General features: G+C 46.1%; 1 protein-coding gene and 1 long non-coding RNA gene across 3 annotated transcripts in view; both read left to right on the top strand.

The window, feature by feature from the left end:
* The window catches only part of SPSB1 (splA/ryanodine receptor domain and SOCS box containing 1), a 29,508-nt gene extending 21,788 nt beyond the window's left edge, over positions 1–7,720 (top strand). Inside the window, exons 2-3 of one of the 2 annotated variants that reach the window (XM_051786321.1) lie at positions 1,212–2,027; positions 5,581–7,720. In XM_051786321.1, coding sequence (XP_051642281.1) covers positions 1,334–2,027; positions 5,581–5,708 — 822 coding nt within the window. In that variant the 5' untranslated portion in view covers positions 1,212–1,333 and the 3' untranslated portion in view covers positions 5,709–7,720. Of the gene's footprint in view, positions 1–1,021; positions 2,028–5,580 lie in introns of those variants that run through there. The other variant, XM_051786322.1, reaches the window with a different exon arrangement.
* Positions 7,721–9,391: 1,671 nt separating this feature from the next.
* LOC127470621 (uncharacterized) lies at positions 9,392–15,031 on the top strand. The gene is made up of 3 exons (XR_007904347.1): positions 9,392–10,187; positions 11,802–11,926; positions 12,929–15,031. It is a non-coding gene; the product is annotated as an uncharacterized LOC127470621 (long non-coding RNA).
* The last annotated feature ends 272 nt before the right edge of the window (positions 15,032–15,303 follow it).

Raw genomic sequence — 15,303 nt, 5'->3', positions numbered from 1 at the left:
GCAGGATGTCTTGGTTATCTTAGCAGCTGATAACATGATTGGACCCTGTTTAAATGGCATCTTCTCTCTGTCAGTGCCAAACATCTGAGGTTCCTGAACAGTTTGAAATAGCTGTGCTTCAGCCTGTGCATTGGAGTGTGACTTTTAAAGAACCTCAGGCCTTTTCCTCTCCCATCCTTGACAAAAAGGAGGGAAGGGAAGGGAAAGTCTTGTCTCTTGTTACTTAGGAATTATGAGATTTAGCTCACCATTCCAATGGCATACCTTGGACTAGTGGTAAAAACCTGTAGGGAAGCTGCTGAATTGAACATACATGAGCCTTCCCTGTCACCTTCTAGCTGAAGCCTTGCTGCTGGTGTCCAGTAATCTTATTTTTAAACCAGATCTGATTCATGCTCTGTTTTCTATGCCAGATGAGGTTCTTGGTTGTGAGTAAGTGTTGTGACTGTAGCTGGCAGGAGTGCTGCATGATTGCCTCACTTCAGGAAATGTTAAAATAACACTTTTTTTTCTTAGAAAGCTCATTTGCTCCCCTCCCACTTCTAATTCTCCTAATAGCTGCCCCCAGTTTGGCAGCTGTCTTACAGAGGGTTGTTTGTGTTGCTGAGTGAGAGCAGAGACAGTTCAGTGGATGCAGTGCTGGAGGAGAGGTACACAAAGTGAGCTAGTATCTCTAGCCAAGCTGGCTTAAACGTTTTAGAGGTTTCTCTGAAATCTGGAAGGAAAACTGCTAAACTGTGAGAAGAATCTTGCTCCTCCCCCTGGACTCTGCGACTGAAGCGGGGGATTTTTTTCCTCTTGGAGAAGAGGAGCTGCCCCAACCCAAGCTGCTCATTTGAGACAAACCATCCAGCAGGTTTATCTGCTCCCTGCCTACAGTAACTCGGTGGGGCCAGGAGTGCCAGCAGCTGCTGGAATGAGTGTCCCCCAGGGACGGACCCTGCAGGTTTTGTCTGCTGTGTTGGATTTGCAGTCAGGCCTCCAAGGTACTCAGCAAAGCTTCAGTGGGGTCGAAGAGAGTTATCTCCTCAAACCTGTATCAGTGGCTGCTGTGTACTCTGCCAGGCTATCCGTGGAAGCCTTCCTTGCTGGTGGAAAGGCAGGACAGGTTGTTGGGATAAACAGATTAATGCTGTGCTCTGTAAATGTGGCATACAAGGCTGTGTGTGCTAATGTTTAACTTGTCTCTTGTTTTTCTTTCCATCCGTTAGGCAATACTGAGTGGTGCACATCTCGACAAAGTCTCCTAGCAACCTTTCCTGCAGGGCTGAATGACAGCAGAAGCTGCCAGGTGAACCCATGAGCCTGTAAGGAGGCGAAACCGGGACACACCATGGGTCAGAAGGTCACAGGTGGGATAAAGACTGTGGATATGAGGGACCCTGTGTACAGGCCGTTGAAACAGGAGCTCCAAGGACTCGACTACAGCAAACCCACACGGCTGGACTTGCTGCTGGACATGCCTCCCGTGTCCTACGAAGTGCAGTTGCTGCACTCGTGGAACAACGACGACCGCTCGCTGAACGTGTTCGTGAAGGAGGACGACAAACTCATATTTCACCGGCATCCGGTGGCCCAGAGCACAGACGCCATCAGGGGCAAGGTGGGGTACACCCGGGGGCTGCACGTGTGGCAGATCACGTGGGCCATGCGGCAGCGGGGCACCCACGCCGTGGTCGGGGTGGCCACGGCAGATGCCCCCCTGCACTCGGTGGGGTACACGACCCTGGTGGGGAACAACCACGAGTCGTGGGGCTGGGACCTCGGCCGCAACAGACTCTACCACGACGGCAAGAACCAGCCCAGCAAAACCTACCCCGCCTTCCTGGAACCAGATGAGACTTTCATTGTACCCGACTCCTTCCTGGTGGTCCTGGACATGGATGATGGGACGCTGAGCTTCATTGTCGACGGGCAGTACATGGGGGTCGCGTTCCGAGGGCTCAAAGGGAAGAAACTCTACCCGGTGGTGAGCGCGGTGTGGGGACACTGTGAGATACGGATGTGCTACTTGAACGGACTCGACCGTGAGTATAACTCCTGTATTTGCTCTGGCTGCACAGATCTGCTGCTTACTGGGACAGCCTGGGGAGGGGCTTCATCCTTCAGCTCCTGTCAGCAGGAGCGTTGCTGCATACAGCTCTGAATCTGTAATGGCTCACACAAGAAGTTTGGCTGTACACACGTACCCAGGCACCGCAGGGTTTGGGTGGGAGAGTGTGGTGGGGGAAGGTGATGCCACCTGTCTGACTAGAGATGGCAAAGCTATATTTCTACCAGAGTATCAGCAAATGTTCTTCTGACAGTTGCATTATTTGCAATGTAATCCTGGTGTCTCGTTACAGAAAATGGTCTGAGACAGTCCCCTTCCTGAAATGGGTAATGGAGGGACTTTTAAAATCCCTTGCAGGCAAGAATGGGAAAATCTGTCCCTAGCTGAGAAAATGGGAATGTCTCATCTTTCAAAAAAAGTAGCTCAATTCTCTGCTGCTTTCAGAGCAGGGTGTGCGCATTTGTAGCAAGGGGCTGGATATTGTAATCAGCCCAACTTGCATGCCAGGCCCTTTACTAACAGGCACATCAATCTCTAGCTAAGCTTAGTAATAAATTTGGCTGTCCAAATGTGCTAAAGTCTGTTATCTCTCATAGTCAGAAGTTCCCATGGGGCCAGACTGTGACTCAGTCCTCTGGGTAGGGTGGAGGAGAGAGGTGAAGGAAGTGGATTAAAATCTGGATTTATGTTTTTAGTGAAATAAATTTGGCAGAATTGATATGAAGAATAGTTTTTCCCCTGCATTCCAGAACAGTGTCTGCACAAGGGCTGTAGCATATTGGGCTTCTTTATTTGTGCTTAAGAGGTGTCCTAATGCTGGGCCAGCAGTGGCAAACCCTGGCACTCCTGGCATGAAGTACAACAGAGCTGCCACCAGGCACCAGAAAAACAGAACTGTCAGAATAACCAGGAAAGCCCTGCAAAGGGATAGCAGCAAAATCCACAGTGATTTGAGAAATACATTTCATCTCAGCAAGACCAAATAGAGAGCTCTTGGCATTTTCTTACCCAAAGAAAGAAGCCCAGACCCTTCTGCCCTGACAGTTTACAGAATGGCAGCAGCCCCAGGAACCAGGTTTTGCTGAAGGGTCAAAGGCAAAACCTGCAGCTCCTCTCAAAGCCAGCAAGTCTGTGGAATTGTTGGAGCAGAGCTGCACTTAGCAAGGAAATGGCCACCTCCAGGATTGGATTTGGTTGTAATGTGCTCTCGGCATAGGAGTGAATTGTGGGCACAGGGCCAGGAATGACGGGATGCTATTTTGGCACAGATAGAAAGAAGGTGTCTGGCTCTAACCACTTCTGAGCATTCAATAGCAACACTGTCCAGTGATTGTAGTGCCTGTGAATGGAAGGAGGTCGGATATGTGTGTGCTTTCTCTTTTGGTCTCCTGTCAGACTGGGTTATCAGCACAAACTAGACGGGGATAAAGTTCTTGTTCTTAATCTCTGTGGAAGATCCTCTCCTTTTAAGGACGTTAAACTGCAATGTATTTGTTATGTTAATGTCTATAGGCTTTGAAGGTCAGGCCCCTTGTCCCTTGGGATGCTGGTGAGACAATGCCTCTGTCTCAGCTATCTCCACACAGAGCAGGCAGAATTGGGACAGGCTTTGAATGCAGCGTGTTTGTACCCCAGTGGTTTAAGAATAAGCTACATTGGGAAGTGCCAAAGGAGTGCTGCCAGGAATAGGCCTCCCTGGCAGTGTCACAGCCAGAGCAGAGAGGTGCAGTCTGGCTGCAGGGACCTGTCCCTGTGGAAGAGGCAGCATGGATCCTGAACTGGGTCACGAGCAGGCAGGAGCAGGGCTTGCAGCCAGGCCTCCCCTGTGACACAGAACACGTGTGGTGAATGTGGGGCTTGGGAAGCAACAGCACTGCCCTGACACATCCCTGTGCTCCCCACCCAGCTGCCAGTGCAGGAGAGGTGTGCATGATTCCTCAGGAATAACTAACATGGAACTGCTAGGAAAAAAAAAACACATTTCACTGCAGCTTCCCCTGGAAGGAGGTAATAGCTTGTGATCCACAGCAGGGAAGGAAAAGAGGGGAAATAGAGCCTTGGTTCAGCTCTGACTGAACATGAGGAGGAGACAGACCAATTCAAGCCTGTGTTTCCTGACTTTGTTACCAAGTCTCTCCACAGCTAACAAACTCTCCTTCTCACAGACTTTTTTGCCAAAAGTCGGATAAAAGTTACTTTCCCCCCTTCTCATTGGAAGTGTTTTCTGCTTGGAGCAGTGTGACTGTTAATCTTTTCCAAAGTAGAATCAGAAGTGACCTGATCAGAGGCTACTGGCAACACCTTTCTGTTTGAGATTTTCAGTGTTACCTTTGAACCTGGAAGGAAGGTACTTGTAACCACCTTATTGATGGAATGAATTCTGGTTAAAAAAAAATGCAGTAACACGATCATGCTCAGGGAAAGTAAGCTTTGGCTGTCTCTCATCTGTTTCAAAAGCTGTATGAACAGTGAGATTAATTTTGCATGTAGTAGTAGAAGCTGGAGCTGTTGGTATCTCTCAAAGCTCCTGAAAACTGCAACTTCTTAGCCAAGCTCATTCCTTGTCTGTGAGTGCTTTTAGGTCTGTGTTCAGCCCAAGAGATCTGTAAAGGAAGCTTTCCAATGGTGCAGGCAGAGCCCCCAGGCTGTTAAGAAGGACATGCAGTTCTCCGCTTTGGGATGTCTTTTGTGTTTTCTCTTGGGGGGAGGAGAAACCCCTTAGGCTTGAGCAGCACTGTGTAAAGGTGAGCTTTGACAGACTCAGCAGCAGGAGCTGTGAGTAACTAATGTGTATCTTCCCCTCTGTGCAGCCCTGATGTGTTTGTTAACTCTGGCTTTGACCTTAGTCCCCTCTAAGTTGTGAATGAGTCCTCAACAGCAAAGGGCCCCATATGCCATTCCTGAAAAACTAGTATTATCTTGTTCGGTGTTTTAAGTACAGGATGCAAAAAAAGATAGCCAAAGGCTTTTATCCTTCCCAGGTTTGTGACAGAGGAGGGAATCCTCCAGTGGAAAATGTCACCACAATACAAGTGGTGACATGAAGCTCTGACAGATGGTTTTGTTTTTCATGGGAACTATGTAATATAAATGCAGGGGGTTGACAGCTGTTATCCTATATATGAGACAAATCGTGGCACTTTCTGGGTGCCCAGACCACGTGATGCTCTCAGACTGCTGCAGTCTTTTCCTTCAGTGACTCTTACAAAAGTTTTTGGATACTGCAGTAAGAGGCACAAGCTGGAAGATGTGTTCTGTCTTGAATGGTATTGCAGAGGGGCAACTTCCATTTGAGGATTCTGGTATTTTTTTGTTCACACATGTATGGCTTAGATAACGTATTTGAGTTGAAGATTTGTATTTGAGTTGAAGATGCTGATATGTGAATGCTGAAGGGTTTAGGTCCTGCAGACATGCCAGGCGTTCACCCTTCTTGCTCAGTCTCTTCTGGGGGATTTTTAGAACTAGCAAAATGAGCGTGTGTCTCGTGTGTTGAGGCGTTAATGTCTCGGCTTCTCTTTCGCCAGCTGAACCACTGCCTTTGATGGACTTGTGTCGGCGAGCTGTGAGGCTGGCTCTGGGCAAGGAGAGACTGACTGAGATCCCCACACTGCCCCTGCCAGCCTCCCTCAAGAGTTACCTGCTCTACCAATGACCTTGGTGTCCGAGGACAGAGAGCTGGAACCAAGGCAACGCGTCGGAGCTGACCCACTGAGCAACGGGCTCTCCACCCTCGTGTCATCGCTACTGTTGGGACTCCTTGGCCAAAGTATTCCTGCCACTGCTTAAGCCTCCATGTGCCCTTATTGGCAAGCTCCCAAGTAATCCTTGTTTCACAACTGGGTGTTTTGTTCTCTGGAAGTCACTTCCCCAGCACGATTACAAGAAGGGACACTCACAGAAGCTCTGTGCTTCCCTGCTTCTCCTGAGAAAAGCTGTGCTTTGTCCTTTGGGCACAAGGGCTTGGGAGTGAATGATTTGTCTGTACCAGCTAAAGGGAAGAACATAATTTGGGGAAAGGGAAGGCATTAGGAAAGGTTAAGACTGGGTCCTAAGAATGGAAAGGCACAAGATGTCCAGCAGAGTTGGAAAGAGTCCGGAATACCAAGAGGAATTAATTGCTGAGTTTTTAAAAACAAACAAAAAAAAATTAAAAAAAAGTACAACCCCAAGCCCTGAAACACCAAAATTAAAACCCTTCCACCAGGACACTTGTTAATTTGGAGAAGGAGCTTGTGTTGCTGATATCTGTATCTCTACTGGAACTTCTCACCATGTTCTAGTGCTGTTTCACAGATCACAAATCCCATGTTCTCGTTTACCACTGTTGCTTTCTCCTGCTCCATTCTCTGCTCTGCCTCTTCTTAGAGGGTTTGACTCAGTTGATTGAGCAGTCAGGTGTCTTCACCTGCCTTCTTCCTGACTTAAAACTGCAGGTTTTAGTCTGGGATCAGGGGGTCCTTGCTGATGTGGGGACAGGGAAGGGACAAACTTCTGCAACAGGGTGCAGAAGATGGAGACCAGCTTTATGAGCTGAGAATTGTTACTCAGCTACAGGCCCTGTCACCTTGGGTCTGTTTTCTAACCTGTTCCATGGTGAGGCTTTAGAGGAACATACTGATGTGTTTCTCTAATGGCTCTGCCAGGGGAATTTCCTTCTTGGACAAGCTGCTTATATTCATCCAAACCAGGCTTCTTTCTGTCATAGACCATTGGCATAATCTCCACTTAACTATGCAGCAGGAATAGTTCTCCCTGTTTCTTGCTTGAGGGGGGGAAGTTGTCCCAGAGAAGGTGGTACCAGTGTGGGCTGCAGAAGTACTGTCAGCAGATGAGAAATCCAGGAGGTGATTGCTGCAGAATGTCATTTGTGAGACCTTGACAGAGGCCGGGGGGGTGATCTTCAGGCACAGCAAGAAGAAACTAAACCTCTCCAGAGCTGGGGGGCAGGAGAGAACTGCAATAAACAGGACAAGCAATTCAGGCAAAATCAGCACATCCCAAATAGATTCTCACCTCAGTAGCCGAGTAAAGAGGATGACACTCCTTTACTAGCAGGAGCTGCTCTTTTGACCTCTCCACAGGTTACTATGCTGCCTTTCTGGGGTTATTTTGCACATTTCTTTGTCTTGAAAAATGTTTGTGTGGTTGGTTTTTTTGCTCTTGAGTTATTCCTTCAGTTCTGTGTAGGTACAAATGAGTTTAGTTGTTGAAAATGTTAATATATATATTTGTGGTGTATGTATAAGAACATGTTTTAAACAGCTGCTGTAGGGTACCTTTTTTAAAATAAACTACTTGCATAGTATATTTTTTAAAGCACAGAATTGGTGCCAAGACTGGGTGGGGTGTGATGTGCCCCTTTTTTATTCTAATATTATATGATTTTGTTTTTTCAGCGTAGGGGTTTGTACTAGTTTCTGTTGCAGGGTGGGACACAAGAAAATTCAGTGTGTGTGGAGCCCTACTTGGTTGCCTTCAACTTGAACCAGTGTCTTCCAGAACTCCAGGGAAGTAGCTGTGTTCTCCCTACTTCTAATGCTCATTGTGCTCCCACGTTTCCCTCTCTTTTCACTTCACCAGGACATTACTTTGTACAGTTTTAAATTCTGACTATTTTATGACTGTAGATAATACTCAGTAACCTAATAAACTTTATTAAATATTGCTTGGTGATGGTTTTTATTCACATGAAACGATCAGATTTCTTTATGCTTGGTTTCTACATGAACAGTGAGCTTATTCCCAGGAATCCTGCCCAGGCAGGCAAAGCAGGGGCTGTTGTGGCCTTATCTCTGCTTGGAAGAATAACAGTTCAAAGCTGGCATCTGAAAGGTGTGTACAGATGGAGGGCAAGGTGCATTGGTACAGGATGGTAAGGTGTGGTAACCTGAGATTTTTGGGCAGTTGCCACTATTGCCTAAAAGATGGAGTTTATTAAAGTCTGTGATGAGACAGCAGCCTTGGTTTCCTGATTTAACTTGGTTTACAGCTGATTTATTACACCATACTCCTTTTTGTATTCAATATAAAATAGATTCAATAGAGTTTCCCTCCTGCATTACAGCAAATGACTTTTCTTCTTTCAGAAAAGAAGTTTTTAAGTAAATCCCTGACTTCTTATTTTATGTTGATACCTGACATTTTTCTTAGGGAGGTGGTGGATAGAAGACAACAAAATAAAATGGTGAGGGCTAGAGGGATCCCTGACCAGAAGAACAGCACAGTTAATTACAGAAGGTGCTGTGGAAGGTTAAGCTGAGTGTTGGGAGTCATTCCTGTGTGCTTGAAAAATGGCTGATTGATTTCAGTGTGTTCTGGGAAACTTCCTCAGGTCATGAACTTGATTTAGCTCATGTTACTTGGTATTGGTTTTCAGTCACTCCCTACCCACTGCTATAAGTTGCTCTGTTTTCATGTATTTTTGGGATCTGTTTGCATAAGAGACTTCACTCCTGGGCCGTGAGGAGAGATGGATTATTTTGTTTGTGGAATACAACCTGTTTGCTTCCTGGTTGTGCCTTCAGTCTCTTCCACCTCCAGCCTGTGCAATGCAGAGATGCTCTCAAATTGTGTCAGCAGGGAGGTTAAGCTGCCCCAAAGTGACTGAAAGTGTGATGACATGGTAGTTTTCTCAATGATGATGAAAAGTCTCTCCTGTTCACACACTTTTTTGTCTTCCCTGCAGCTACCAACTTCTGTGTGGAAACCAAACCATTTAATCAGTTAACACACACACTGCAACTTGTGAGGTTCAACTGAAGCTTATGAACTGCTGAATAATGGTGCTGTAGGGGGAGAACTTAAAAAAAGGCAGGTAGTTTCTTTCCTCTTGTCTCTAGCCAGGACAAGATTTTTTTTTAATTTTGGATGTTTTGCATGTGGGACAACCATGTGATTAAGACAACTGTTTGTAGATCCAAAGCCTAAATATCCATTGTATTCAATAATCACCACTTCTGATTGCTGCAGGTAGTGGAGGACTTCAATGAAACACTTATTTTTTGCCTGTTTCTGACCAAGGCTGGCTTCCCCTTTGCCTTCCAGTGGAAGGCTGCCTGTGTGTCACTGGGAATGTGGCTGGAGGGGTTCTGGGACAGCAACAGGCTGGGAGGGTGCAGAAGGTGGGGCGGGTGCAGAAAACTGAGAAATTAGTTCATGCTCAGCTCCAGACACCCAAACAGGCTTGTGTTCCAGCTGCATGGAATATTTGAAACAAATGACCTGCTCAGGGCTGGGAGTCTGCAGTGTTTATGTACAGTGCCATGGCAACAGTGGAGGAAGTCATGGGATGGGGATTGGACCTGATGGAATCAACAAATGATATCACAGATTAGCAAGTCCTAATAAATCAGTGGCTCTCTGCTCCCCTGCTATTAGTGCCTGTATCCAAGCACTGGCACTGGGGCAGGAAGATCTCTGCCTTTTGGAGTAGCAGTAAAAACTGCAAGCCCTGCTTGTATCAGGACTGCCTTGACAACCAGCCCTGTTCCACTGGCCAGCATCTCGTCCTCCTGCTGCTGCTGAGTCATCACGTTTACGCACATGGAACCATTCCTACATTTTATAGGAGGCTTCTGGCCTTGCCTGTGCTACAGCAGTGCTGTGACCATTCTGCAGAGAACCCTGGTGTTCTAGACAAGCAGGGGAGTAGCTTTTGTTTCTTCCTGAAAGTCGAGGCGTTGGTGACAGTAATTTGAGTGTGGAAAAGTGTGCAAGAGGGGAAGTGCTCGGTGGAGGAGTCGATAAGGAGGCAGGTCCTGTGCTTCAGCAGTGTTGTGTCGTTCCTTTCACAAAGGGAAGCCTGTACTGGGTGCAGGTTACACTCCTGCACACGTTTGTACCAGCCAATATTCCTATTGTGGATCTTCACCAAAGCTATGACAATGTCAGGACAGAAAAACTTCGGGGGGGGAAGACGGTTGCCAATTCTCTCCTTTATCTGCAGAACCGAGAAATTATATCTGAGCTCAGCCAAGTTCCCTGCTGGAGCCCAGCTGCCAGTCTGTACCTGTCAAGTCCTTTGCCAGAACCAAGGCAGTTTTCCCTGTGCCTGAGATGTGTGAACTCAAAAGGATGTGCGTCACGCTTTTAAGAACTTATCTTGGCAGTCACACCTTTTCTCCTGCATAAGGTAAGACAATTATGAAAAACATTTCCTAGCACGCTGCCCCTCTTCTCTCCACGTGCTTCCTATGCAGAGCTAATGCTGTTGATCTTATGCCAAAGACTAAGTTGTGTTTGACTGGAGAAGGAAATACACGGTGATTTATTTAGTATAAGTTTATTAAAATTAAAAACCTAACCCAAAGCACAGCCTTTCTTGGCTTACAAAACACTGCTGAGGGGGAACAAAACTCATTCAGTGCTTGCACAAAACACACTGGAGCACTGATCCTGCCTTTGCACATGTTTTGATTCGAAACTATTGCAGGCTTGTCTGCCCTTCAGGCAGAAAACTATTTGAAGCAGCTGCCAGATGTTTTGTCTGCCCTGTGTGTTACAGTTTGCTTACTGCTGAGCAATGCTCTTCCCATCGGGTGCTCGAGCTGCCCTTGGGAATCTTGCTCCTGTGGCACCTCCGTGCTGGTTTCCCACCCCTTTGCCCTGGTCACGTTCTCACAGGGCAGATACAAGTCTGAGTGTTTTACTGCAGGGCTCGGTGTCTGCTGTGCAATCTGCTGGCCTCGTCTGGGACCTTTGCTGGGGCTAGCACAGACCAGCCACATTCCTCTGCTCACATGTTGCCACAGTGTGTAAAAGTTAAGGTGATTTACAGTCTCTTATAAAAGCACTCGGGGCCTGAATTTAGGCCTTGCTGAACAGCCTTACCCTGAACACCCACAGTTCAGGGCCTGGGCAGCCTCGGTGACTGGCTGTAACTTAGAGCTGAGTTATAAATCTTTTCCCCCCCTATAAGATGGGTGATAAATTCTGAAATACAGCGAAGTGGAGCAAAGACCTTTGTGTTTTTCCAGAACTGTGACAAATTTAACTCAGTCAGAAGACGTACCTGCTCAACAGAGATACCTTGAGAATTCCTGTGTGTTTGCCCAACCGCTTCACGTTGCTTGTGCAAAATACATGTTATTTGTTCAAAATACAAATTTTCTGTGTAAAATTTCTCAGCTGGGAGCAGTCCCCTGTGCCATCATGTTTAGAAGCACACGTCCTTGGCTTTCTGTGCTTCTGCACCACTGGTAGTCCTGCAAAACCACATCTATACATCTTAGGGCAGAGTCCTCGTTAAAGGGGGTTTAACCTGCAATTTTTCACTTTGCTCAGACTTCTGTCTTTTTGGGCACACATTGCATTTGCCTCTAACTGTTCTGCAGTCAACAGCTTATGGCCCAGGGTCTGCAATGGTGTTGGGTGGGACAAAGGCCAAGAAATAGGTGCTACTTCTGGATACCCTTCTCCATAGCACCTTGTTTGTCCTGAGGAACCCCATAAATGACTCTTCTTAACAGAGTCTTGTCATTGTTCCCTCTCACAACCTCTTGTTAAGCCATTAACTATTATTTAGGAGCGCCTAACAAAATTTTACTGTCTAAAATCTGCATAAGCAAACAGGCTCTCCAGCTGATTATTATAAAGGGTACATGGGCAGGCAAGAAACACCTGCCTAAGCTGGAGTCTCATAGGACACAGGTGTTGATATTTTTTTTCCTTTTATTAAAACATACTGAGGGTTCTCCAGAATGGAAATGGGTCTGAACTCTTTGTTCTCTCACTTTTCCCAAAACAGGACCTTTGGGAGTGCAGAACGTTCTCGTAGGCTGCAGGTAAAATGCCATCCACTGAACCAGCAACCTAATTTCCTGCAACAGGCTGGATGTTTTCTTTGGAAGAGGACCACCTAATATTGATAAGGTCTGTTCCCACTTAATCTGAGGTCCAGCAGAGAGACTTGAGAAGTAACAGCTGTTACTCCTAAATATGATCTGTATTTTTCAAACTGTCTAGACACCTGGGTGGGTTGCACACATTACCAGCAAAGCTAGTTAATCATGTCAAACGTTTTCTTTCTCTAAAGGTTTGTTTTGTTTAATGAGCTATATGGAAACCCAGGGGAAGACAGTGAATCAAGCAGACAAGTGAGGAAATTTGATCACTGACACTTGGACATTTTTCATTCTGACCTGGTATAGACAATGCACGGATTTAGGGATTTCAGAAGTTATTAGCTGTGGTGTTTGATAACACCATTGACACAGTAAACCCTTAAAACAGTGAGCTGGGTGGATGTTTCCCATGTGGTCTCAGTGAAATGCTTTTAAATGAAAACTGACTGAAACTCTGCTGCACAATAGGAAGCTACAGCAATGAAAATTACATTTACAGAATGCCAGAAATTTAGGTTTACAATTGATTTGTAAAGGAAAGCCTAGAAGAAGGAGCACTCAGAGTCCTTATGATGCTTCCTACTTGGATAAATACAAATGTTTTCAATAAATACAAATGTTCTCACAGATGCCAGCTACCTATTCCAAAGTACGGTGCTGCGTGATAAGATCCTTTTTATTAGGAAGGAAAGAAGGTGATTCTTCATATGCAGCCTGACATTTTTATTTGCATTTTAAAAAATAGTCAGAAAAATGCAAATAAACCTGAAGTTTAAAGGGGTGAGAGACATTTCTGGACAGGAACCCACCCTGAGAAGCTACATCCTGGAGTGCAGACACCCTTGAGGTGGACGTGCAGATCCACAGGCACGTGGATCCTGGAGGATACCTCACATTTACAGCAGAGACTTGTGGCACACGTGCTTTAGAGCTGTGTTTTCTTGTGTTTGTGTTTGCTAACTACGTTTTGAACTTCATAATCAAGATGAACCATGGCCTTCAACAGAATAAACCTGTTTTCCTCTTTCAGGTTGCCTGGCACTGGCACTACTCACAAGAACTTTTCAGTAAGCACAAGGCGTGTGTCTTTCTCTACAAACAGCAAATGCAAATAAAATAATATTATGGTCAAACAGGTGGAATGTTTGCAACCTAAACAAGCATAAGAATCCCGAGACAAGCTATGATGCATTTCCCAGTAAGTTTAACCTGGAGTTCAGAAGAATTGAGCACCAGCATGAAATACCCTCTCCCCAGCTGGGTGTTAAATAGTGATTTCAGGAAGGTATGAACACTGAAAGAGCAGACCCAGCTTTGGAAGAAGCCAGGGTGCAAAAAGACTGTTGGTCAGGAAAAGCCTTCGACACGTGAATCTTTTACCAGCTGCATTTGGCAAAGGTTCAGAATCATAACTGGGAAGACAAAGAGGGGGAAGAGATTCAGCCTGGGGGCTGGTTGAGCGTTCTGACCGTGGTCTGAGCTCTTTGGCTGTTTGATAAAGCTCTGCAGGTACAAGTTGGCAACTGAGGCTGAACCTGCAATCTGGCTGCCTCTCCAAAATGACAGGCTGGGTCCCTGAGCAACACTTAGGGTGATTTTCTTTGGGTGTTTTCCCAGTGGTCAGCGGCTCCAAATGGTGCTGGAAATAGTGTGAGAGGAGCAGCTTGCTGCAGACTGCGCTCAGTTCCGAAATTCTCTCAGATGCCTTTCTTGCCAAATTCTCTTGGAAAGAGATTGTGTAATCAAACGGGGTTGCATGTAAAAACACACTTGTGTACGTCCAGGCGTGCAGGGTATTGCCAAAGTGGACAGACTGTCCTGCCTGTGCCTGCCAGAAAAGTTGTGTTTTGTCCAGCGGAAAGGAAAACATCCTTTTCTCTTTGCGCTTTGGAATTTGTCTTTTCAGACTCTGATCTCATCAGCAGAGGCTTCATACTATGACAAGTTTGGCCATCTTGGGTCAGGACCACAGTCCAGTAAATTGAGGCTTGCACCAGTAGCCAAAACTCAGCTGTTCTCCACAGAAAGTGGCCTTCTTGGTAACACGGCAGATGCTTCAAAGATTGCAGAGAACATCCAGGAAATAAAGGAAGCTGATCACTGATTTGTAATATACAGTCTTTTGTGCTAGTTGTTCTTTGAACTACAGCAGACAGCATCTGCCTCTAAACTGAGGACACAAGGAGGAGTATTTCATACCTAACATGTTTAATAGGTTGGAACAGGGGCAGGTTGCACCATGCTGTGTGTGAACTCTGTATCACAGAAATTAGGCACATGCTCTAGGTGTGCTACCAACAGGCATCTTTCTTTCCAGGCTGTCCTATATAGCTGGAAAGGCTGATTTTTAAAGAACCCAGCAGCTGAATAGAGTGACATTTTTCCTATGTGTTGCTTTAAGCCCTGGTCCTAATACAGCATTCACCTTTTATTTCCCTCTTTGCTGGCTGCACTGGATTAAAATGGCAGATTTCCTTGGATTGTGTGTTAAAATGAGACTGCCAACTGCCATTGGTAATTTCACTGAATATGGCCCATGCTCTGCATTCATGTTTGGGAGCTGTAGATTGTCAGATGTCAGTGTCAACATGACATTTTGCTGCATCTGTGACATTCAGAGTCTCTCTGCATGAAAATATAGCAGCTCCAGTTCCAAGGACATCCTTGGAAGAAGAGCTGCCCCTCTCCAGTCCCACTTTTTAGTCAGGTGACCAGTTTCTTTGGAAACTTCTTTGCTGTGGGTGGTGGATGGGGATATGTTTAAAGCAACCAGACAAAGGTGGGAGGAGAGGAAGCAAAAGGAAACACTCTCCTGAAGCCAAATTGTTTTGGGGGGCTGCTGGGAGGGGGAAGTTGTTTAGTTTTGTTTTCTGAAAAAACATCCTTACAGCCAAGACAAACAAAGGTGCTGCTCTAGGTCTTGTTACCTTTGGTCTCCTTGGGCCCCATGTCAATTCCCAGATTATTTTTATGAACTGTTTAATCCAGGGCTTTTATTTCCCCTGTAAATAAATGGTATTTCAGATTCCAGGGCAGCTTCAGATGCTAATACCAGCTGTCTAGACAAAGAGTGGCCCATGAACATGATCGTAAATAAAAATAGTCTTGGGGCTTTGGTTTGGGTGTTTGTTTTTTTTCCTTCCTTCTCTTGTCCAACTTGCAGAGGGAGACTGGCAGGAGAGGCTGGCTGTGTGAAGGCAGGCACTGCACAGTTCTCACCTCCTTTGCCATCTCTTGCAGGGGATTGAGCTGGCTGGGGCCGTGCCAGGGGACGCTTGGTGTCTCAGAAATGTAAATATTTCTAGATAAGGAGCTAGGGGATGGAGCTCACAATTACATAGTGCATCTCCTAGGTTGCACAAGAGCAACACTGCAAATGTTTTTATGCCTCCCATGGCTTTCACT

Source organism: Manacus candei, unplaced genomic scaffold (assembly GCF_025592945.1).
Source record: "Manacus candei isolate 608988 ecotype Guabito, Panama unplaced genomic scaffold, ASM2559294v1 h1tg000022l, whole genome shotgun sequence".
NCBI classification, from domain to species: Eukaryota; Metazoa; Chordata; class Aves; order Passeriformes; family Pipridae; genus Manacus; species Manacus candei.
This window is presented reverse-complemented; position numbering and strand designations above follow the sequence as displayed.